The following is a 26,237-nucleotide window of genomic DNA, read 5'->3' on the forward strand; positions in this document are numbered from 1 at the left end:
CAAAACAACAATGAGATACCACCTCACACCAGGGAGAGTGGCTATATTAAAAAAAACCCCAAAATTGGCAACAACAAATATTGATGAGGATGTGAAGAGAAAGGAACCCTTTTACACTGCTGGTGGGAATGCAAATGGGTCCAGCCACTATGGAAAGCTGTGTGCAAGACCCTCAAAGTGCAAAAAATAGACCTACCTTATGACCCAGTGATTCTATTACTAGGAATCTACCCAAAGAATGCAAGAAATGAATTTGAAAGGAAACTTGCACTCCCATGTTTATTGCAGCACTATTTACAATAGCTAATATGTGGAAACAACCTCAATGCCCCAAAACAGATGAGTGAATCAAGAAGATGTGGCATATATACATAATGGACTACTACTCAGCAATCAAAAAAGAAGATAAACTCATGACATTTGTGGCAACATGGATGGAGCTGGAAGGGAAAATATTGAATGGTTTCACTTACAGGTAGAGCACAGGAAAACCAAATGAAGGGTCAAGAAAAGAACAAAACTTGTGAACTGACCATATATTTGAAGCAAGCAGCAAAGAATGGAGAGGGAGAGGGGTCAAGGGAGGGGAAAGAAGAGCACAAGGGACTATGGCGACAGTTCACAGGTATTATGGTGGTGGGAGAACTATGGGGACTACACCTGAAGGAAGAACAATGATTTAAGAAAATAAATAATTAAAAAATGACAGCATTTCATCTTTCCTTAAGGTTGAATAGTATTCCGCAATGCAGATATACCACATCTTGATCCAATTATCTATCAATGGGCATTTAGGCTGCCTCCATGTCATAGCTATTGTAAATAGTGTGAAATAAACATTTTAGAGCACACAGGATTGTTTTGCATTGATGCTTTCTTTGGATAGATGCCCAAAAGTGGGATTTCTGGGTCATACAGAATGTCCCTTTTTAGTTATTTAAGGTAAATCCAGATCCCTTTCCATAACTGCTACATAAGTTTATATTTCCATGAGCAGTGTAACAGAGTTCCTCTTTCTCTGCATCCTCCCCAGGATCCCCTGTTGGGGGAAAATGTTTTTACAAACAAGTTAACCATTTTACAATAAACGTGTCCTTTAGATTAACATTTTCCTAGCAATATGTGATAGAGAATGCTAATTCAAATTTGGATGTTGTCTTGATGATGAAAAATGACAGAATTGGTCTGTGTTTTAAAGAGTGAGCTCATAGCTTCTGGGAAGTTTCTCTAGGCCATTTTAAACACAAATGTTAATTTCAAATGGAAGGTCTAGCCCTTTGCACTCCGAACCATTTTACGATATTTTGATTTAATTTCTTGTGCCATTTCAAGATAAAACTTCAGGGAAACATGCATGTCTCAAAAAGTTGTGTTGAAATAACCTCAATTCCCCGTAATCACTAATAAATTGCAATGTCCCCTGAGAGGGGACATCCGAGTGATATGCTAGAATTCCGATGTCCCCTGAGAGGGGACAGCGGAGTGCAAAGGGCTAGATATTCCTACAGTTTTCATTCTTTTAAAACTTTTTATTTAAGAAGAATGCTTTTGGTGATTGTCTAGCTAAGAAAATTTATCAATAAAAGCAACTGTACCCTCTTAAGTTACAAATGGAAACAGCTTGGTTTCATCTGATCTTGGCTGCTCTTTATTTAGAGAACAGATCTACCTAGACCAAGGCTGTTCTTAGTCAGAATAGGTATTAAACTGTCTTATGAGTTGCAATTTTGTAAATTATGGCCTCAATTTTGAAAATGGCATGTTGTGAAAGTTAATGTTCCTGGGGCCTCCTTTTCAAAAGCTCTCTGGGGAATTGTTAAAATTGAATTTTCCACTAATTCTCTTGAAACTAGGAGAAAACATAAGAAAGAGCAAATGTGAAATGTTTCAGGGACTTAACAACTCAGGCTCTCCTGACAGATAGCCCCCCCAGGGTTCCCTACCCTCTGGCTGTCCCTACTGCATGTTCCATGATCACAAGCCTACCAATGGAATCATGACTGGCTTAAAGTATTGTCTTCAGGAGGCTTCAAACTGTAGCACGAACTTTCAGAAAATATTACCAGGAAAAGGATGTGGACAGGCACATTACAATGGGGATGGGGAAGTGAAGTCCTGAGCAGTGGTTTTAAAGGTTAGTTTGCAGACTAATGCCTGGCTGATGGTATTTGAAACACCTACGGAGCTTACTAAAACTAGTCTTCTATAATAATATCTGCCCCTTGAGATTCTAATGAGTCTTGGGTGGGTAGGGGTTCTGAGAAGATGCTGATGAAGTTTGGCTGAGGGTAGGGGGTTGGGTGGCTCTTAGCATGGAGGCATTCTGGGAGGGGTATGAAAGGGGAGGCTTTTCTTTGGCGAGTGGGAGTAGGTATTATTGAAGGCAGTCTTGCCCTCCCTTGTAAGATGTCCTCTTCCCGAGTTGGAAGAGTATCTTATAGTATCAGTAATGCCTTCTATCTCTGAGGGCTTAGTGCTTAACTGACATACAAGTGAGTTTCTTGAATGGAAAGATAATGAATGAAGTTGTTCTTGTTAGAGGAGCTCAGAATAAATAGTCTTTGTACCTTTCACAGTTTCACACAAAAATTAATGTCAGATGTTGGTAAAGCTGCAGGTCAAGGAACTAGTGGGCTTATGAGTAGGCAGAGGTTGGCAAACTTTCTCTGCAAAAGGCCAAACAATACATATTTTAGGCTTTTGTGTGTCACACAGGTCTCTAACATTTGTTCTTGGTTTCCACAACTCTTTAAAATGCAAAAAAAAAAAAAACAAAACTCCACAACATTTTCAGCAGACAGGCCATAAAAACAATAGGCTGTTGGCTGGATTTGGCTCAAGGGTAATATAGTTTGCTAATACCTGGGTTGGAGCATTTATGTATCCAGAACAGCCCCACTACACTGAAACCACACACCAAAATCCAGATTATTATAAGTCTATACATACAGCTGCTGGGAAGGAGCAAGGCAATGCATTTGAGGATATCTCATTATGACAGGCATTGGAACGAAACATTCTGGGGGTCTTACAGAGTGAGAGATCTTAGATGGAATCAGCACTTTTCTGCTACCAGAAATCTTGGGGGCTAACAGAGCTGCTATGTGCTATGGTCATTATGTTCACTAGTATCAGGCAGATGCATGCCTCAGTGGTCAGGTCTGATCTTCCAATGACCTACATTCTAGCATGACTCTCTTTTAAACTAGAGTTCACAAAGTGTTTGTAATTCTCTTCTGAGAATTGTGAAAGAAGCCTCCATAGAGGTTTAAGAACTTCTAAGGTCCAGCTCAGGCCCAGGCTATGTGTTAGAAAGAGAATGTCTTACCAGACATTTCAGTCTCACTTGCAGTTTTGTTGGCACGTGGTTTCAACCCATATGATATTCCACCCCAGGAGAAATGGTCCAGGACAGTCCACACAGGTTTGGCACTTAGTATTATTTGGATTCTTTATTCATTTTCCTTCTGCATAAATTATACTACTTATCAAGAAGCTTTGGGTTCAAGGATAAAAGTATTTTATATTATAGTTTTTATACCTTAATTATTTCTAGATATGATTAGCACTTCGTAGATAGTGCTTTCTTTCCCTTAAGACCTTGTGAAACAAAGACTTTCTACCAGCAAACACAGAGGCCTGCTCTGGATGATGCCAATTCTGTCTCTTGACAGAACAGGGGTGCATTTCCTGATAGTGTTCATGGGGATGTGGGGACATTAACCACCATTCAATTTAGACAGTTTCAGGTATATGGCCTATGTTTTATTTTGTAGTAGCTTTTATTTTGAGGAAGAGACCTCCAAAAAGGACTATTGGACAGATTTCTGTAGAGTATCCAGGAAAGAGAGATTCTTTATTTTTCTAACCATTTCTTCAGTGACAGATTTTTACTGATTTCTATTGCTCCAAATTCAGTGAAATTCTCTGACAGGATGACAGTAATGGGCACAGTGTGATTTCACTATATGTGGTTATTCCTTTTTGGGCCACAGATGTGATGATCATTCAACTTACTAGAAGCAGATATGACCATTCCTAAACCAATCCTTAGAGAAATGGCCAAAGCCTGATTTGATACCCCTACTGACTGCAACACTGTGAATCGACTTGTAGTAAATACTTTCATCACTCTCTTTGAGGAGAGTTTTCTTACAAAAGTCATGTCTTTGAGTTGCCCTTTGTATGAGATGTGTCAAGCAGAGCTGAAAAAGAGAAGCTTTCTGCCATTTTGATTTTTTTGTAGTTTGGGATAAGCATATCTTCTTTTCAGTGGTACTAGCTGATCTGTTTCATAAAAATTCCTTTTATGTATCTACACACTTTGGACTTGTCAAGTTTTTTAAACATTCCAATATGTCTTTAGTTTCTTCAGTTCTTCATGAACACCCAAAGAAACTCACAGTCCTCTAGTCTGAGTTGGTAGCTTCTCTTTTTATGTCTTGTGGTTATCCCAAAAGGTGAGGTTGATGAAGGATTAATAATGTATATGACACCCCAACCCAGTATTGCAACATTCCATGAAACAAATGAAGATGGAAACAAAGCAGGCAAAAGGCAGACAGGACACACAAAAAGCAAGAACTTACACCCAACTATCTTCATCTCTGCACCAGAAAGAAAGGGGCGAGAATAAGAGGACAGCACAGAAAGAAACAAGAACAATTAAGACAAACAGGAAAAGAGAAAAAAACATCACTTGCAGGTCAGTGATGAGGCATGCACTTCTCATCAGGGGTCAAAGCAAAGAACAGAGTGCATTTTTGAGCACAAGGGGAAGTGTGAGAGGGTCCCCTAGAGGATGCCATGCCTGCACAGTTGCCTTCTGAAGGGTAAGTTCAGGACAACCCAGAGAAGAGCAGTACTTGTGCCAGGTCTGGCCGAGGGAGAGGCAAAGCCCACATTCTCTAGGACCTAGTTCTTAAAATGGGGCCCAGACCAGCAGCATCACCATCATTTGAGAGCTTGTGAGGAATGCAAATTGCCAGCTCCCACTCCAGTCCCACCGTAGCAGCAACTCTTGGGGTTGGCCCAGCCATCTGTTTTTCCAACCTCTGCAGGTGACTGTCATATACTGAAGTTAGAGAACTACTCTTTAGGAAAAACTGAGTAATTGACTAGAACTTACTAAATCAAAGGACAGACTTTTTTTTAAACTTTATTTATTTATTAAAGATTTATTTATTTATTTATACAAGCACTGGGTATAGTCAGAAGCGCAGGAGGGTGAGAGAATTCACCAGAGCCAGAGCGAGGAACAGAACAGGCAGAGTGATGAAGTACACTGCTGAGGGGAGCAGCGGGAGCGGCAGAAGAGGTCTGTCGTGCCATGTGGGACCCTTACCAGGCAGCCGGGGATTGAACCGGCGCTGCAGAGGCTGTGGGCAGCTTCGCAACCCAGCGCTCAACCACTGCGCCACCGGGGAAGCCCAAGACAGACTTTTTTTGACAAGACAGAAGAACACTTAACTAATAGGAAAGTTGGCCCATATGGCTCATAATAAATGATACTTAAAAATTCAAGTCTTAGGGGGCCTCCCTGGTGGCGCAAGGGGTTAAGTACTGCACTATGAAGCAATCCGCAGCCTCTGCAGCATGAGTTGGATCCCTGGCCGGCAAGGGAACAACCCACATGGCACAGCAGACCTCTCCTGACTCGCCTGCTGCTCAGTCAATCTGCCTGTTCTGTTCCCCACTCTGTCTCTGGGGAATCCTTCTCACCCCCCACATCTCTGGCCTGTCCCCCACCTCTTGTATGCATAAATAAATAAATCTTTTTAAAAAATTCAAGGCTTAGGAAGTAAGTTAAAAATGTACTGTCCACAAAATCAGGATAGAGCTCCGTATTCCTACTGATTCTGGGAACAAACTTTCCAGGAAAACTGTGCGTTTGAGAGGGACACAGAAGGTGGTGTCACATCACTGCTGGCTTACACATGGTCTGGAAGAAATGTGGTCACTTCTCAAGCAAGAGGATTTTAAATAATTCAGTTTAGTCTCCTGGCTGACAATTTTCTTTGAAGTTCATTTTGGCTAATCCTGACAAGTAACAGGGAAAAATGTTAACTTCAACTTGTTCACCTGGGACACCTGTCCTGTTCCAGTTTTTCTCACCTGTCTTCTTGAAAAAAATAGAGGTAAGAAGTAAAAGTATGCTACAGAGTTATCTTTTGGGATGAACTAAAATAAGTAGGGGGAAGGAGGAAGTAACCATGGAAATATGGTGATTAACCAATAAAAGGCTGTTAAACGCCCAGTTTCCAAATCAGGCTTAAATTAAATTAGGCATACCTAATCTCTTCTATAATCTAGAGTGAAATTTCTTGGGTTAATGTGCTTTATCTTGGACCGCCCAAAACAATAGCAATGGTGTTCTTGGCTCTCATTATCATGAGTCATGAGCAGAACTAGAAAGCTGCACAGTCAGGGCCTGAGCTGTGACACAGAATAGGACATATGCTGGCAGAGCAGTCGTGAGTGTATGTACACACCCATGGAGAGCAATGGGAGACTATCAGAAAGATATTTTTTAAAATGGTATGTTGGATACTGGTGTGGTTAGGATCTTATTTGAACTCTGTAACTGCCAGAGTTACAGCACTGATGATATGCTTTGACAAGGACCTATCTGGGCAATCCCAGCAACAATAAAGAGACCTCTCCAAGTGAGCATTTGGTAGTTGCTGCCAAATGCTGGGTAGTTTTAAAATAAGGATCACAGTTTATAAGTAATTCTAATTTTTCATTTACTCTAATTTCTCCAATGTTAAGTGTAGAAATGTTCATAGTTACACATAATTTATTTCCTTTTTCATTTTCCCTATGTCCATAAGTCAAGAAGAAGATGTAAATTCCTATAAACTTGGTTATATAGCAATGTAAGGACTGAGGGACTGCTACAGCCCAGGCACAATATTCCCATAAGTGAAGGGTGGACGAGCTGCAGGTGGCAGGGCAGCCAGGGTTTGAAAAGACTCACCAAGGTCTTTTTTTGCCAGAGCCAGTTTTCCAAGACAGGATAACTGCAATATAAAAAAAGCTGCACACTTTTCCTGTTACTCCTGTGGGCCAGCCAGCTCTCTTACCTAACCCAAAGAGGATAAACCCACTTGGTGATATCTTAGCTCGCAACCCTGGTGGTCTGTGAGGAAAGCTTTTTACTTATGGGGAAGAAAAGTAAAGGGGGAGGGGTAGAACATTAAGCACAAAGCACTGCCTCCTGCCTATGAAACAATCCTTACTTTCAGCTCCAATACTTAGAATTCCCAAGAAAGACATCTCAGCAAGCAGCATAACCATAGCCCCTACTTGGTTTCCCAGATCATCAGATGATTATCCCTTAACTGCCAGGAAAGGGAGACCCCCTTAGGTTCGGCTGGCTTCACCAATGTGTGATACTGCTGATTTCTATGGTCATATCTAGCATACCCAGAAGTCTTTTATATGCCTGTGTACCAAATATACAAGAGATGCAGAGTGCTCAATAAAAAGACTTCTTTCCCTAGATAAAATCTGGACAATGTAACTCTTGCGATCAGTTTGCATAAAAACTTTTTTTTTGGCTGAAGGTGTTCCTTTCTAGTTTCTACTTACTTGGTTTGAAGTCTATGATTGTATGACGGCTATTAAGAAAGGAGCTATCTAAATCTCAAATAAGTAAGTTCTCAAAAGAAGTAAGGATTGTTAGTGTATCTCTTAGTATATATGACTCCACCTCATGAGCCTGGATAGCTAATTAAAAAAAACGATTACCAGATCAATTTTGATAACACTTATTCTTTCTTCAATGGTACATTGCCAAGAAGACATGCCAGGGACTATGCCTGTGCTCTTCTCCTGATTATCAGGATGGGAGAAATGTCCTGTGAAGGACATCACCTTTCCAATAGCCAGAAGGGGCCTTCAAATTAGCTCGAAGTCTCCTTAGCATTTAAAGATAAACATGGGTTGACTGGGTGGCATAGATTTGCCATCCCAAAGACCCTACTGTGTACATGAGCAGGAGAAGCAGCTTGTTTTACATTCACAGTTTCTATAGAAAGGAAATGAAGATAAAACAAATCTGAGCATAGTGTGGGAAGTTGAAGGATAGCTGGAATCTATTACATGGGTCTTCTCTATGCTCAGGTTTGACTCCCCTTTGGGTATGTGCTGGCAAGTATTTCCAACAAGAGAATTTAGAGCACCATGAATAACTTTAAATAGCTGATACTTAAGAGTGGTCACAATTAGTTCAGTTTAGGTTGGCCTGGCCCTAAAAACAAAAACAAAACAAAACAAAAACCAAACAAACAAACTTTTGTGGAGTAAAATTCTCAATGGCAAGAATAGGTCCACTTCTATAATCCATCCAGACAACCAGGTAATTTCCTGTTTTGATTCTTCTTCTTGTTTGCATCATCTTTGGTTATCAGAACCACTGCCATCCATCTGGGCCACGACTCTACTCGTCACTCACTCTCTACAGCCCCTCAGCTCTGGTGTCCTGTTTAGATCCACATCTATAGCTTTGCCAGCATCAGCCTGGCTAGCAAACATAACCCTGAGACTGACCTGCTGGAACCACACTTGAGGGTCAAACCCATTCCCAACTTACTGCCCTGGCTCTCCACTGGGCATTAGAGGAGGAGGGTGAGACAATTCCTGAGAAACTTGCCAGGTGGTACTATAAACAGTGCCTAATTTATACCTTTTGCCTGATCCATTAAAATGTATCTGCTATTCTTATATAAATTGGAATTCACTGATACTACAGGTACTCATATTGGTATATTCTTCTCCCTGAAGAGGAACTTCTTCAGTTCTCTTTCAAGAAAAGTAGTGGAAGAGAATAGTGTAAAAGGCATACCCATGAAAAGTTCCATGTTAGTTTCTACTACCAGATTTCCACAAGAGACAACAAAACCCATGTGCTGGACTGCTGTGGTGCACTGGTGAATGTGATATGGTGGGGCGGTGGGGTACTTGTGGAAAAGAACAAATACCACCAAAAGCCAAGGACTCACTGGCTACAGACTGCAGTCAGCAACCTGACCTGGGACACAGCATGGTTCACCGCCTGTGCACAAGAGGAACACTGAATTCTACCTTCCTAACCTTTTTCCACCCCTGCCCCAAGAAGTTCTGCTTACCTGGCATGATGACATCTGGAAATCCCAATTTTCTTGTAATCGCCAATCCCCTACTAAATATCATGGGATTTTCTCTCCTAATCTGCTCCATGTCACCACGAAGAAGTTGTAGAGAAATGATAAGACCTGCAAAAACAAAAGCATTTTCTTACTCAGAACCTGCCATCCTGTATTACTAGCAAAAAACAAAAAGCCATATTTTTCAGACCAAAATATGTGAAGTTCAGCATTTTTCTTGAGAAAAATTTTGAAGCACAAAGTATGCATTATTCTGAAGAAAAATTCTAGAGAAATGAAGAAATATAAGTCAAAATGACCTCAATGACCCAGAGAACCAGTCTACTGAACACAATCTGAGATCTAGAATATGGCATTGTCTTCCTCTGTTCTCCAACATCCAGCCAAGGACATGGCTTGGTTGTAGTAAATAGTGAATAGGAAGACTGCATAACCTAAACTGTACTGCTGGGACTCAAAGAAGTCTACAGAAATAATGGTAGACTAGAAACAAGTATGGCCAAAGAAGACCTATGTTAGGGTGTTCACTCTGACACAATGAATGAACTAAGAGGTACTGTGTTTTTGTACTAGCAGTATGCCAAAGTATGGAAAGCAACTTGCTGTACTGGCTTGTGAAAAAAGCAGAAGAGCACATATCACACCACTCTTACAGGGAACCACTGCACTGCAAGTAAAAGAAGGGGTATTTTTTGTGCAGCAAACTGTAATGACCCCTCAGATGAACTCATTACTTATATCCTAGGAGTTTTACACAAATAACAATTTCCCCAAAACCACCTCGACTTTGTCCCCACTGTTAAAAGGTTGCAAGGTCAATCCAACAGTCAGGAAGTTCCTCTGAAACGCTTGAATAATATTAGCTATTAACAACATGATGAATTTAGGTGTGCTCCGTGGCTCAGCAGGAAGCATCCTTGTTGATCTAGAAACCCGGAGTTGAAACAGAAGAGCAACATCAAGAAATGAGAGAAGATGTTATGATAACTAGGACAATCAGAAGAGTGGCTAGAATGGACACAGTAACAAGCAGAGTTGTAAAATAAGGAGGACCTGGAAATAAGAGGGGAGATGGGATTGCAAAGCGGAGAAAGAAAGCAGTCAAAGAGAAGTCACATACACTGTATCTGTCAGATCAAAGTGATCTGGTGTCTAGGAATATGCACTCCCAGAGCTCAGTTAGGGAAGGAAACAATCCAATAGAACCTCAAGATGATCTCATTGCTTCAGCTAAATTCATGATCCCCTGGTTCTACACATATGATGTCCCAGCTTTCATCAACACAAGGATTATAGTGCCCTGTAAAGCAGATATATGGCATTCCAGTTGGCATTCTGGTTAGATAATCTGTGTTTGGGACTTTGCGTACTATAAAGTCATTTTTTGCAGCCTGACTACTTGGTAGACTCCCCCCAACCTAATCCCAGCTCATTTATCCACAGTATCTTTACAGAGCTACCAAATCTCATCCTCTAGTTGTATGGGAACCCACTGACCTAGGAGCACACAGCTCAGGATGAGGAAGTTTCTAGAATTTGACATGGGGGTTGGAGATCCAAGGGGGGAAAACATCAACAGGCATACTCTAGTAATATGTATTGGCAAGGATTTATTCAAATATTCCCTGGCTTTCATCTCCTCAACTTCTGCGCAGCCAAGTTGGCCTAGAGATGCAGAACACAACTTGTGAGGATGTAGAAGATGCTGGGCAAGTCACATCTAGCTTTCAAAATATCCAAAGGGATCCTAAGCAGCTGCCCTGTACTTCTAAACATGACAAATAAGAGGAGAAAGCTTCAGTTTATGCAGAAGAACAAGGAAAAAGGTACACAAAAAATGAAAGGCCTCCACCAAATGGAGGCCTTTCTAAGTGCATAAAGACCTCTCAAATAGGCCATCCTCACTGAGCCTCTGAAGTCTACGGGGACCCCAGGTAGAGGGATGGGTGACTTCTAATGGTGTTTAAATATCCAGTGTTTCTGAGTCCTAGACAAAACCCACAGAAGTTGAAGATGCCACAGTCCCTGCTTACTCTGGACAGTAGCCAAAATTCAACATCTTAATCTGGTGAGGTAATGGTGGAAACTGCTATTTCAGTTGTTTCTTTAATGTATTGTTATCACTATCTCTCTTTGAAATGTTCTCCATGTTTTAAAAACGTCATATCCTACAACCTGTAGCCAAGGGAAGCTCTTTATATATCAAATAAATAAAGCAAAAAACACCATAAATATTGATGTGAATGATAGTTTTTCAAATTTCTAGTAACTTTTCTGTATTTTTAAAGTAAGGCTTTATTTGCTTTTTGCTTTAGTCTAGTTTTAGGTGAGGAATGTGCACCCTCTTCCATTTTCAAGCAAATGCATGGAGCTCCTTGGCAGCTAGGCACAACATTACAGGGAAAACAATCATTTCAAAACAGTGAGAAAAGCTCTGTGTATCCGCATGCTACAGAATCTTAGAGGAATCAACTACTCCCAATTGAGGGTCCCCAACTTTGCAGCCTCTGGTAAGGGGTTCCTCTGATGACCTTCCTTGGTGATTACCTGCTAACCCTGATAGAGAAAAAAAGTTCTCAACAACTTTAAAAAAACTGCTATAACTATTGTCATTTAAGGCCTACTTTTTATTGACAGTAAGTCTATGTAAGTTAAAATAAAGGTTACATAAAAGAGGCTATGAGATAAGTTAGAGGTAAAAACTGTAAGCAGAACACGGTTCTGTAGCAATTTTACAGCTATTTTCAAAGGTATATAAAAGCACACAGGCTTTTAAATAGTTCGTCTTATTTACTACAACAACTAATATTTATTTAGAAAACACATTCTTTCTAATGTGTAGAATTATACTAATATTTAGATAGACATTATTTAAACAAAGATTTAAAAGTAGGGAAAATGAAAAGGAGAACTTGACTAAGATGAAAGCTATTTTGAAATAAAATTTTCTAGACTATTTCCAGAATGACTGATATTGGCAGACTCACAATTAATTTTCATTAGTGTCAGGCTTTTGTGATGCTAACACTAAAACATGAATAGAAAAAGTGATATTAGTATTTGTCTTTTTTTGGGGGGGAGGGCTATGTGTAATATTTGTTCAGAAAACGTAGACTTTACAATGTGACAAACCCAGCAATACTTTTTCCCCTCCGACGTTAAATTGGAACTCAAGTTACCTATTAAAGCACATAGAATCCATCATAGATAGAACAGAAAAGTATTGTGGTCACAATTAGAGAATGCCTCAAATTATCCAAAAAGAAATAGCAGAAAGTGCCTGAGCAGGAGAATAAATGTCTATAGGGAACTGAACTTTACATATGGCAACTGATCGATGAGCAAAGTCAATGGAGACATATATGATTAGCAACTGCCAACGCAACACATAGTTTTCTATCCAGAGAAGGACATCACCATGGCTGGCGCTGGGGGCAGAGTACTTGGCACTGGACTTGCGGATGATATTCTCATGTATCTGGGACCACTCACTCTCGTTGTTACACCTGCAACAGAAGGACAGGAGTTAATGATCAGCTGAAGCATTTTAATCATCTGGTCTCATGATCCAATTTTGAAAGACAACTTCAAATTCCCTTTCTTAAATATATGAACCAATGGTTTACTAAATTAGACAAGGTTTGATTCTTGTTAAGGCACAAAGAAGACACACACTTGAGGAGGGAAGGGTAGAAAGACCAAACTGAATCTCTACAAATATTTTTAAGTGGCAAAATATCCTACTGTCTAAAGTAGCTCTCCCCCACAAGAAAATTTTTATTTTCTAGTGCCTTAAAAACACGTGCACATACACACACCTGTAGGCCTTGAAGGAAAGTTCCTGATAGGAAAAAAACAGGTCCTCAAGTACTGCTATTTAGAAACTTCCAGGCCTTGCATCATTCACTTAATACTGTCATTCTATTGTCATCATACTAGCCCCAGAGAAAATCTTGCTAAGTTCAGGGCAAAGTGAGTATTATTTGCTTATGACTGTATTTCAGCCACACCAATATAAGTTTAGAAAAGTATTGGGTTTGATTCACTGTCAAATCCTCTGTAGTCAAGGGGAAAGAGGACTGGGCAGAGAAGGCTAGATGCCTAAATATGTAAAACTAAAGTTCTTTCATAGGAACTTTAGGATTAGGACAAGACAGAGTAACAGTATTGCACCCCTTGCTAATTTCTGCTATTTCTGAGTTTTACCTCCCAGAGGGCAATTTTAAGAGAGCCACAAGCACATCGCCATTTGATATAGTTTAGTAATACAGACTAGGAATTCCTCATCCTAATACAGTTATGTTGATGAAACAACTGGAATGAATCATTGGAAACAATTGGGTAATCTCTTAAAAATTCCATTTGACACAGGGAGTCCCCATAGGATGGCACCCCCTTCCTCTGTTGGATAGGAAGAAATGGACCCACTGACCCCAGAATGAAAAGGAGAACTTGACTAAGATGAAAGCTATTTTGAAATAAAATTTTCTAGTCACTCAAAGGAAAACCCACAGAATCACATGGTTACTCAGAAGTGTCCAGTTCAGCACAGCACAGCCACTCCAAGAGAAAACCCAACTAAGTTACATAATTTGCCATTCAGCAGTGGGAAGCCAAGCAGATTTCTAAATGAAAAGATTTGTATAGAGGCCAGAGATAAAGGTTGGTCGCTAGTTTGATTTTGTCACTCAATTAGTAGCTCTTCAGACTTCTAAATTAGTATAAATAAGCCTCACCTACTCAGTGATATTGCAATGAATGATCAAAGATCAGGTCCTCTCCAGAGCTGTGAGGATAACTTCCTGCTTGCAGAATTCCTTCCAAACAAAGGAAGGAGGAGAGAGAACTTTAAAATGATCACTTGTGATTTAGCAACTCCGTTGGAAATCAAAAGTGAGAAGTGCTGGCAGCAGCACATCCAGCCCTCCATGTCTGACATGCATACTGCCTCATCTTTTGCAACCAGTCAATACATCAGAGAAGGGCCCAGCTGGTGAGAATTCAGACTTGTCTTGCTGTCAGGTTTGGGTTGTTGTTTTTTTTGTCACTTTCTAGGTTTATAAGATCAGTAGTTACTTTAACAGAAATCTGACTACAATTTGTCCTCACATTTCAAGTCTGGATATTAACTCTCTCTCCCTCCAACACATGGCATAACTTCATTACTTTCCCAATAAAACACCGGTTCTTTAGGTAGTATAGAGGAGCTAGTATTTTGTGAACCACATAAAATTACAAGGTGTATTATTTCACTCACATGTACCTTTTCTCCCAACACATACAATTCAGATGCCAGACAAACAATGATTTGTTCATTACTTCTCTCCCTTCTTACCGCTTTACCTTTCAGTGGCCTTCACAGTTGTTTTTTTGTTTTTTTGTTTTTTTTACCATTTTCTTCTTACCCTACAAGTTTTCCTGGGCAATCTCACCTACTCCCAGTTTCAATCCTCAAAGCATTGCTTCCAGCCCAGACTCAACCTTAAGATCTTTAAGATATGTAGGGTCACAAGAGAGCTCACTCACCTGTTTGCTCCCAGACATTCCCTCTCACTGAGTAGAACCTATCAGTTCACTAAAACCAAAACCCTTCCAGCTGTTACCAAGTCCTATGGATTTTACTATTTTAAAATCTGTGACATCTGAGCTCTCCTCTTCATGGCCATGGTTTAGCCATTGTCAACTCTCTTCTGGACCAGTATAACTACCTCTTAACTGGTCTTTTGAATATTTTCCTTTCTAAAATTGCCAAGATGAGCTACTCAAAACATCCGTAAAGTTAGAGGATGTGGTATCATCAGCCTACTTTAAACAATCACTAGGATATTTTGTTTAGAAAAATTATAATGTAATCATTTATTAAATCAAATGAGCTATGATTATAATGAAGCATGATTATATCCAATCAAATTAATATTTAGAGCATGATTAATGATGCTGACAGTTTATCCTCAATCATAAGATGCCTGAGGAGCTGTGATCTAAAAGAGGGCTGTGTGCCACTACAGCTGTCCACTTTCCCCAAAGCAGAGATAATAAGCACAGGCAATGAAGTAGCAGTTCAACTACTACATATCCAAGGATTTTATTCAATCAATAATACAGCAGTGATGAGAGGTTTTAGGTTTTTTACATGAGGTCTCCATTCGCCCAAAAGCACCAGAGCAGGTGGGTAACTCAACAGAATTCTGGATAATGTATCATTCACTCATGTATAGGGGCACACTTTAGCATCTGTCTCTTCCCTACTACCACCTTTTTTTCTGGATTTCTGATGGGTTACCCAAATTTCTTTCTCCAAGGTAGGTGATCCAAAAGAATATTCAAGAAATTTTAAAGAGTTATTTGTAAGATCTTTACGTTTGCATTTTTAGAATGCAAGTAAAGGAAGCGTATTTTCCCATATCCCACATACTTCTCATAATATACCATCTCATACTATCTCATATGAGACGGGTATTACGTTCATTCTACAGATGAGGAGAGTCTACACATAGATGTGTCTGGTTCCAAAAGCAGGGTGGGGTGGGTAGAGTGGCAGAGGCTGCAGAGTATATTCTAACCCTAATTCCTGCACCAGGCTTCAGGGTACCTGTCTTCTTGATGTTAGGGAACATATCTGTGGTGTCTGCCTTTTCCTAGCTGCAACTCTTCAGTGCTGACTCTGACCTAGAACTTAATTTACCATAAGTGCTCCAAGTTAAAATTCTCTTTGGGTGTGATCTGCTTTATTTTGGCCTTATTTGGTTCATCCTAATTGAACAATCTCTAAGACCAAGTTGACAATTCAACCAATCTGGTTCTGAATGGTGCTATGGACAATAAGAAACTGCTTTTTATTTATGAAAAATTTAAATTATTTTTAATTTTACAACATTTAAATGATTATTTTAATGCAATTAAAAAGACAAATAGCATGTACATAATTATAGTGTTTTAGCAGGGATATTTATTTCTATTCCCCTCTTCAGGTAGTAGAAGGGCTTACATGTGTAGGATATCTGCCCCTTCATTCACTCTCCTCACAGAGGAATGACTTGTGACTTCTTGGCCTAGGAGAAACATCTGAACCTATGGGAAGCATCTGGGCATGAACATCTCAGTTCTGTCTCCCCACTCTCTCGGGACCAACCTGTTAGCAGAGAACACAAAATCTCTGCACCACCAGGCTTCATAATCACTATGATTCTGAAAGTCTTTTTAACTCAGGGTTCATGTTAATTGCAAGTTGTAGTGGGTTGAATGGTGGTCCTTAAAAAGGTATGTCCTTATCCTAATCCCTGGAACTTGGGAGTATTACTTTAGTTGGAAAAAAAGGTATTTGCAGGTATAATTAAGTTAATGACCTTGAGATAAGGAGATCATCCTGGATCATCTGAGTGAGCCTAACTTCAATGACAAATGTTCTTAGAGAAAGGGAAACATAAGAGACAAAGAGAAGACACAGACAGAAGAAGAGGAGGCAATGTGACCACAGAAGCAGAGACAGGAATGATGAACCCCAAGTCAGGGCATGGTGACAGTCACCAGAAACTGGAAAAAACAAAGAACAGATATTTCTTAGGAGCCTCCAGAAGGAATATGGTTCTGTTGGCATCTTGATTTCATACTCTGGTCTCCAGATTGTGAGAATAAACTTCTGTTGTTTTAAATCACCAAATCTGTGGTAATTTGTTATAGTAGTTATAGAAAATGAACAAAATGTGGTTCATAGATCTAAACCATGATCTCAAATTTAAATTATGCTATTAATAAAGGTTATAAGATTATATTACTTACAAATACACACACACTATAAATATGTTATCTATAGTACTCTATACTCACTTGAAATCTATAGTTTGATTGTTACTGATCTCAGAACCAACTTACTAATATCTATTAACCCCTCAAACTGCAATAAACAGTATTTAATTAAGATGAAATTGTTAAATAATTGGGAACAAAGATTGACCTTTGTGCAGTATCTCTTTTGATACCTAGACTTTATGGTTTTTCTCTTTTGGATAACTAATATGATGCAGTGTATGCTAACTGTACTGGGATCAGTCTGGCTTGTGCCTTAAGGGATTTATGGGATTTTTCTATGAATAATATTTATAAATGTCACATGGGTGATTGAAAGATGTATTCTCTTTCTTGGACAAAAATTTGTTTAGAGTCGGGAGGATCATAAACCCTAGTAAGCTGGGATACTCTGTTTAACCTCTATCCTGGCACCAAAGACATTCCTTTTGACTATCAGTATGTCCTAAGGTAGGCAAGAAATTATGCCCACTATATCAGAGGTAGGAGAACAAGTGGCTAAAGAGCATGATCTCTTAATCAGGTTGCTAAGCACATGCCCTTGCCCTGGGATTTCTGACTTTTTAAATGCTTGTATACAGCAGATTTTATACTGCATGGTCTATGCCTAATATGCACCTTTCTGATGAATGGTTATACATCCTACATTTATTTCTATTAGAATTGCCTGTTGGTTAGAAATGTCCAAGCTTTTATTAACAGAAATATTAAATCACTTTTTGACCTATATTTTGACTTTGTCATTATTGGTTGATAAAAAGTATGATACCTAGCAACAATAAAAACTAAATATTGACAACAAAAATTAACATTTTAAAAATAACACAAAAAGCTTATGATATGGAGTCTATCTCTAGCTTAGCATTTTTGTTATTGATGCTGTTTTTGAATTATTACAGCCTAAAACAAAAATTTTAAAATCATATTGGATTACTACCATTCTCTTGTTCTTTCAAGAAATGTCATTAATTTGGTGAGTCACTTACTGATAGCACTTGCCATCATCTCTTTGCTATAAGATGATGAAAACTCACTCAGTATACAGCATTGGTATGAGATTTCAATGTGATTACATTATCAAGAAGAGCACAAAACACTAAATAAACGTACACTGCCACTGCTCTCAAAACAGGTGACATTTTATTTGACCACCATGGAGCAATTAAATTATTATTGATGGAATTATATTGGACCTGTAGTTCAGATATGAAAGTGGGACCTGTCAATAACCAAGAGTCACTAGTAAAAAATAAAACAAAACACAGGACACTCCTTTCAGGTGGCAGGCAGCATGCCCGTTACTTGGCTACATCTCATTTCCTGAGTTATCTCACTTATCTTTCCACTTTTTCTGTTTTATTTACTACTTCATGTGGGATCTTTTTTTTCTGTTGCTCATATATTATTTTATCCCCCTTTTTCAATTTTGTAGATGAGGAAATTGAAGTCTACAGAAGTAGGATGATTTTTAAAAGTCTAACAGCTTCTATCTACTTATCATGTCATATATCTTCATCATCTGTCTGTCTATCTATCTATCTATCTATCTATCTATCTATCTATCTATCTATCTATCAAAGTATTACCACTCTGAGCTTGGGAACATACATACTACTGACAGACTTTTGAGATAACAATATTGTTACTGTAAGACAGCTCTGTTTGTATGTTCTTAGAGCCACTGTTCTTTCATGTAACTCTTCCTGGTGGAGAAGCAGAATGAAAAAGGGAAGCAAATGCAGATGTGTTTTCCAGTCCCGTGTAGAGAATACTTGGTACTTCATGCCAACACCTAGATCTGTGTTTTTTTTTTTTTTTTAAATAGAGGCATGTTTTATTTATTTATTTTATTTGTTTGTTTGTTTTGTTTATACATGCACTGGGTACAGTCAGAAGCGCGGGAGGGTGAGAGAATTCACCAGAGCCAGAGCAGGGAGCAGAGCAGGCAGAAGGACCGAAGTACACTGCTGAGGGGAGCAGCGGGCGGCAGAAGAGGTCTGCGCGCCATGCGGGACCCTCCGCTGGTGGCCGGGGAGCAGCAGGGGATCGAACCGGCGCCGCAGAGGCCGCGGGCAGCCTCGCAACCCAGCACCACCGCCGCGCCACCGGGGAGGCCCAATCTGTGTTAAAGACTCCTGTCATGAGCCTCTTACCTCTGCGAGAACAGAAGTCATTCTGAGCTTTCTTTACTCTGGCTCATTACTTAACGAGTTCTGTTTTTACAGCAACACTAACACAGAAATCCAATTAGGCACTGAGGCTAGAGAGTGGGCACTGAAATTCAAAACAGAGCATTCCATGGGCTTTGAGTCCTTCTTGTCTATCTGTACAGACATTTGATACCAGTGCTAAAACACAGCATATCTGAACATCGATAACGAACACAGAAATGATGGTCCTAGATGGATGATGGTCCACTGAAAACTGGGAAGACCTAGGCTAGGAGAGAGAGAGAAATAAGCCCTGCTTAAAGTTATTATACATAAAGACTTGAATCTTTTCTCTGTATCAAAATGTGGACATCTTAATGGGCCCTTTACCCATTCAAGAATGAGTTTCCATTTAAGAATGGCTCATAAACAAGTACCTCAACTTAAGAAATGTCATGGATAAGGTGGCTATGAAACAAAAAGCACAAAGGTGATGTTTTATGGAATTGCCTATGTGTGTCCCAAATATAAGAAGAGGTTTCCTTCTAGTCCACTCACATAAGAGGTTGCCACTTTATGCTGCTATCTTCACCAAGCCTTTTATGTTAGGGGGCATTCTTTGGACGCATATCACAGCACTCTGTTGGTAAGTTACATTAGTTTGAAATTACCTCACTCAGTTCAAGTTTAATGTGAACTTCATATTATGAAGTTAATTTGACAGAAGAATTGGTGAAAAAATTTTAAAAGCAAAACGACACAGATTTAGTAATTATTCTTGGGTATGATATCTAAATTGAAGTACTAGATATTATTGTAAATCTCACCTTAAAAGCAGCACAGTAAGTAACTATCTTTAAGGTCACATGCATGAGTCTATAGGACAAATGAAAACACAAAAAAATCAAGTGTGCATCTGCTCAGCAAACATGTAATTGGACCTCAGGATGACTTTTCAGTGAAAGCATCATCAAAGATTCAAAGTGTGATGTATTGAAACCAATTTGATGGATATGAAAATAATGAGCCTTAGAAAACTGTCAGATGACTCGGAAAGTGGTTCCAAAGATGACAAAGACCTGATGGTATGGTGGGATATGGAAAATGTGAAGAAAATTTTCTTTTACCACGTGAGAGTGAAGAAAAAAATCATATACATCTGATTGAGTACATAATATATAATATTCAACTTATATAATGATTTAAAATATAACTGATATATTTAATGTTCTAAGTAGTTATTACGTTAAGGTTAGCATAAAAAAATATTTGGGCTTTTTTGTGTGTGTGAAGTTGGAGAGGGGTCACCATGATCTCAGAAGCATCGTGTGATTTGTCACATGCATTATTTATGGACACCCCCCACTACATCCTGACACTGGCTTTAGCTCTTTGGCTTTCCTCTCCTTTTTTGCCCAATGCTTGTGAACCCATCCCCCCAGCTAAGAGATACATATGATGTCTATATCAGACTGAACTGCACATAGTGTTTTATTTGTGATTTTCAAGGCTCTTGGCTCATTAGAAAGCGCCCTAGTTTTCATGGATCAGCTTTTTGTTGTGATTTTCTTTAAAGGATGTGGTATCTTCCCACACACACATAATATTAAACAACAACTATAAAGCCAGATCAGTGAACATGGCAAGAGATATACAGGAGACTGCCTTTTCTCTGGTTGAGGCCAGCTCTGAATAATGAAAGAAATGATGAGAATTTCAGCAGTTAATAAGATATTTTGCCAATTCATTGATTAAAATTATACAAGATGTTCTTATTCTTGCAAAACCCTATCCTAGCAAAGGCTAAAGCGCTTTCAGTAGCAATGATTAAACCCCTTAAACTTTCCACTCAATCTAACAAACATTTCCCCTGAAACTTATTGTGAAATATTGCTTCTCCTGAGGGTGGATTGACTGTGCTGATGTGGATTTAAAACACTAATCCTAGAGGATCTTATACTGCATACAAAACCAATTTCACAACATGCAGTTGAAATCTGTTTGAAAGTCTCTTAATATTTTCAAGTAGAGAAATTATCCAATATTTTACTCTATTAGTTCTTCAAATTAAAAAAAAATTACCTTCTCCATTAAAAACATCTTCCTGTGACTCTTTAGAACTTAGAAAGGAGCTATGAAAAAGCTACACACAAATCTCACTTCTTGCAAAGTGATATGTTGGTACTGAAAGCTGTTGTTTTAGAAGTAATTAAGCCAATTAAGCCTGACAGCATGATTTCAAGAGAGATGTTCTGCAGTCCCTATCCACAATGAGAATGTGCACTGAAGAAAGGAACGGCTGATACATGCAAAGGGATGCAATTCTGGAGTGTGCCCTATGAACACCCTGCTCTTGGCATGGATACAGTGGCGTAAGATGCTAATAATGTTAATTCTGGACTCTTGTTCAGTCCTTTTCAAAGGGAGGAAGATATATCAAGAAGCAAATCCCACCACCCATCAATGAAGAAATGTGGTATATGGACAAAATCTGTGACTGCTGCATGAAAGGAACTTGCCAAAATATTCTTTGTAAGTTACAATTTCAAAGGAAACTCCTTATCCATTAAAGTCCACAACTTTAAACAGAACACAGCTTAGGCAAAATAGGTTAAAAGGAGATCAGGCCTTTTATTTTGAAATTAATAAACTGGAAGATTATATAAAAACCTGTATTAAGTGTAATTGTGAATTAAATTCACTTCATTTCTGAATAAGATGAAACAAACAATACAGAAAAATATCCACACAATATTATGGTGATGATACAGTAACATAATGATCGACAGTATAGATTTAATCAAGAAAAGAAATACTGGATTAAAACCAAAAGAAGATAGATTTTTAAAAAATTCAGTTAAAATAACTTGCTTTAAAAAGTTACCAAACTTAGCACTGATCATTCTTTTCTCAGTGCTATTATTCATGCCTAAGTCTTTATAAACAGAGAGAGATGATATTACCTGGATTCTATGTTTGTTTTCTTCATTCTGTTTCTTTCCCCCCCAGTGCATTACAAATCAGGAGATGCACTGCTTCTAAAAGGTAGACCCCTTGCTTGACAAACAATAAAAATAATAAAGCTGTGCCTGGTCGTATGTAATTTAGAGATTTGTGGTGGCAGAAGTGAAGTGTGAAACCTCTTCAGAAAAACTGGCTTTTTGTCAGAGAGAGAGCAACCCGACTGATCATTTTTTGAAAAAATCTGCATCAGTAGCCAGTTCAGTTACAATAGTTGGTCAAAGTATTAAACACGAAAGACATTTTTATATCCAAGTCACATGAGAAATTATATTATTAGCTTTTCTGTAAATATGTAAGGTTGATTAATCCTGGACAGAAGAAGAAACATGCGCCATGGGTCTTTTATTTTAGGATAGAGAGTTCCAAACTCAGCTGCTTCAGTATCACCTGGGGGAAGCTCATTAAAAATTCAGCTGCCTGGACCCCATCTTAAGTCTTAGATCAAAATCTATGCTTTTAAAAAAAAGAACTCCCTATCCTACATAACCTGATGATTCTGTGTTCCACAAGGTTTGAGAATTACTGCTCTCAAGGGCAGAGCTTGGATGTCTTATGCTGCACGTCATTAACATTTCTATGTCCATTACTCACGTGTAAACCTTAAGAACAAAATCCTTTTCTTCCTTTAATTCTGTGAGTGACTGTAGGACATCCAGGATACTTAGGACTGCACAGCCATATGGTCGCCTGTAGTGCAGGTGAGCAGGGCCCTTCTTTGAGTCATTCAGGAGCATCCGGCCTGGGGCATAGCAGAAAACACAGTCAAGATTGAGAACTCCATGCTTCTCTCCAGCATCCACTGGTTGTCACCCAAGGATGCCAGGGCTGCAGGCATCTTAGAGCTCCTCTAAATTGAAGACTACTTTAGAACTGAGTTAAGCCATCCAAGAATGATATGTATGTAGTGGCAAGCCAAACAGGCATCTGCCCAGGGTTCTTCCCTGGTACTACATCAACCAATCATCCTTATTATCTACCTTAAACAAACACTAACAGACCTTTATTAATCATATGAGAATAAAACAGTGGCTTCATGAATTTCTTTAAAAACTATTTTGCTAATATATTTAAACTTCTTAGGCATATTAAGGATACAAAGTTTAGTATTTTTAGCTGCCAAGTAAACTCTACGTATACATAGCTAAAGAGGACAATGAGTTATTCCCGAAGCACTACTGGAGCAAGCAGAAAGTGGACGGGAACTTGCTTTTCCTGCTTATCAAGTGTGTGCCTAAAGTGGTAAGAAGACCTGCAAATGTAAAACTGGATGGCAAATATGGCAAAACAAATATGGCAACAAACAGAGCAAAACAAGAAAGCACAACAAAAAATAGTTTGCTGGCAAGGGATTAAAAAATACTGTTTGACATTGATTCAAAAGAACACCTGTACACCTATGTTTATTGCAGCACTATTTACAATAGGTACAACCTGAAAAACAACCCAAATGCCCAAAAACAGATGACTGGATCAATAAGATGTGGTACATATATACAATGGAATATTACTCAGCAATCTAAAAAGATAAACTCAAGCCATTCACAGCAACGTGGAGAAGCTAGAAGGAATTATGCTCAGTGAAATAAGCCAGAAAGAAAAAGAAAAATATCGGATGGTTTCACTATAGCAAGAATATAGGGGAACCAAATAAGACATCAGTGTAAAAAAAAATAACAGTATAAAACACAACAAAGCAAAAACAGACAATTATAAATCAGAGACATCCTGCAGGAGAGGAGGAGAGAGAGCGATCAAAGGGAGGGAGGGAGAAGCACAGGGGACTAAGGTGATGGTGCACTGGTGTACTGGAGAAGGAAATTCTTTGGGGACTACACCTGAGGGGGTAGAGGAAGCAAATATTGTTTAAAAATGAACAACAATGTAAAAAATTTTAAAAAGTTAATATAAAAAAAGAAAAAATATTGTTTGATTAAAAATGTACAAAATATGCTAGAACCCAAATCAATGAAGGAAAATTTGGTTAGTCATATACCCCAAATTATCTTATAAACTGGAAATAAGGATGTGCAGAACAAAAGCAAAAATCACTTTTTTCATCTTCGGTGGAATGGAAGTGAGATATGTATCTACTACAGTAATGACAGTAACTCTAGTTTTGTGGAAAGTAGCATAGATACATATTTTTGGATACATAACACTGCAAGGGCCATTTACCACCTATTAAAAGCTGGCAACGCTAGTAACCTATTATGATATCTCTGAGGCAGAGGGCTGGCCCAGAGTGAAGCAATTATGAAGAGACAATGTCAAAAAGTAGACCACTTGAGATTTGGTTCAAAATACAAATATGGAGCACGAGATTTCAAGTGAGAAAACAACTCAGCTATTGTAGCATGTGAGCTTAAGTTCTAATACAAACAGTAATAATTCCAATACTGAAATAACAAAGCTTATACAAGGTAGAAATTTTTCCGAGTTTGTTTTAGTCACACAAATAGGTAAGATAGACAGTACCTATTCGTATCACATGAGCAACTATATATAAATCTCTCTTCATATCTTTGCTGCTCAGATCCTACAAAAAAGAAAAAAAAAAGTAAATTAAGGCAATGAGTACACAGAAAATTACTAAAATTTCAGTTTGAATCTTATAATGGTTTGTTTTTGTCACTTTTAGCCTGTATAGGTGATAAGGGAATTAATGCATATAGCAGTTTAGCATTTATAAGATATCTTACATGCCTTTAGATGTTTATTTTATTTACAATATTTTCTAGCTCTTATTTAGATTACCTAATTAATCAAATATTTGTAAGAATTCTCACATTAGAAGTCTTCATGATAGCACTTTCTCTGTGATTTCAACGTCATATAAAAACATTTTGTAAAAAAGAAATGATCAATGCAGAAAAGGATAGGAAAATACCAAAAACTCATTAATGACTGAAATTCTAAAAGTTTATTCTCTACTTACTTTACATTTATCCTACTGTCCACAAATGAGTTTTACATACTAGATATGTTCCCTCGAAAAGATTAATTTGGTCTTAGTAAAACCTCAAATTTGATCTCTATTTCTAAATGTAGATATGTATCATTTGTATTTAATCTTAAAGATAAAAATATTTTATTTGCAAAATTTTAAGGGCTTCCTTTAAACAAATCTGATTTAGAATAAGAAACTTTAAACATGAATCATAAAAAGAATTTTATACATTAATTTATGTTTGGAATACATTTTGAAAGAGAATGGTGATGAATATATAATTATATTTATATAATATGTAACATATTGCACTTGAAATAATAAAACTTTCTTTAACATATAATGTTTCAGACTTTTCACTAGATCATCAACTTGCTGCTCACTCCTAGCCCTTGTTGTGAATTGACGATTAGTGGGATAATTATCACTGTACTTAATGGGACAGGTTCCCATGATTGCCCTTTTGCTTCTAGGAAAAGATTCCTTAATTTCACTTCCTTTTTATTTTTCACCTTTTGATAGGTTTTCGATGTTTGTCTCTTTTCAATAAAGCAGGAAAAGGGAAAAGCAAATGGCAGTCACGATTTTGAAAGAGTTTTGAGATCTAGAGTGCCCAGATTTGCTTTATTTTTAAACCCTGCTGCAAGGTTAGAACTACAGTGAGGCAAGCAAGGCATCTAAGGTGTGAATTTAAAGGGGCCTCCCTCTTGATCCTGTGATTTTGATCCCTCAGGATCCTCTTCAGGATCCTGTGATTTTATTCATCACTGTAGAGTGGCCCTGAACATATGAAAGGAGACATTAAAAAGTAATGCGTAATGGCGAAGCTGAAGCTTTCAGATTTTAGGTTGTTATAATATTTTGCCAAATTTTTGATGAAATAATGAAATGCTTACAATGAAACAGGTTACAAAATAACATACAATGATATCTCTGGAATCACAAAGATACATTTTTATACGTAAGTTTTATTTTTATATTAAAAAAGATGTTTCAGGCTCTATTTCACTAGCTCTTTTAAAAATGGAATTTAAAATGATATCTTCAAAATAGTACTATATTTTGACATTTATTAAGATGACTACCATTAAATAACAGAAATTGAAAAGCAGATTACTATTTTTAAATATCTTTTGAGATTGAAACATGTCTATTACTGAA

General features: G+C 38.2%; 1 protein-coding gene across 1 annotated transcript in view; it reads right to left on the bottom strand.

Annotated features, from left to right (window-relative positions):
* Positions 1–26,237, bottom strand: part of DOCK3 (dedicator of cytokinesis 3) — a gene marked incomplete at both ends in the record, with an annotated part of 286,944 nt that overhangs the window by 83,691 nt on the left and 177,016 nt on the right. Inside the window, 4 exons of the mRNA XM_084248035.1 lie at positions 9,132–9,257; positions 12,567–12,655; positions 22,721–22,868; positions 24,605–24,665. Of these exons, the coding sequence (XP_084104161.1) occupies positions 9,132–9,257; positions 12,567–12,655; positions 22,721–22,868; positions 24,605–24,665 (424 nt within the window). The remainder of the gene's footprint in view (positions 1–9,131; positions 9,258–12,566; positions 12,656–22,720; positions 22,869–24,604; positions 24,666–26,237) is intronic.

The sequence above is a fragment of the Talpa europaea genome (genome assembly GCF_964194135.1).
Source record: "Talpa europaea genome assembly, chromosome: 11".
Classification (NCBI taxonomy): Eukaryota; Metazoa; Chordata; class Mammalia; order Eulipotyphla; family Talpidae; genus Talpa; species Talpa europaea.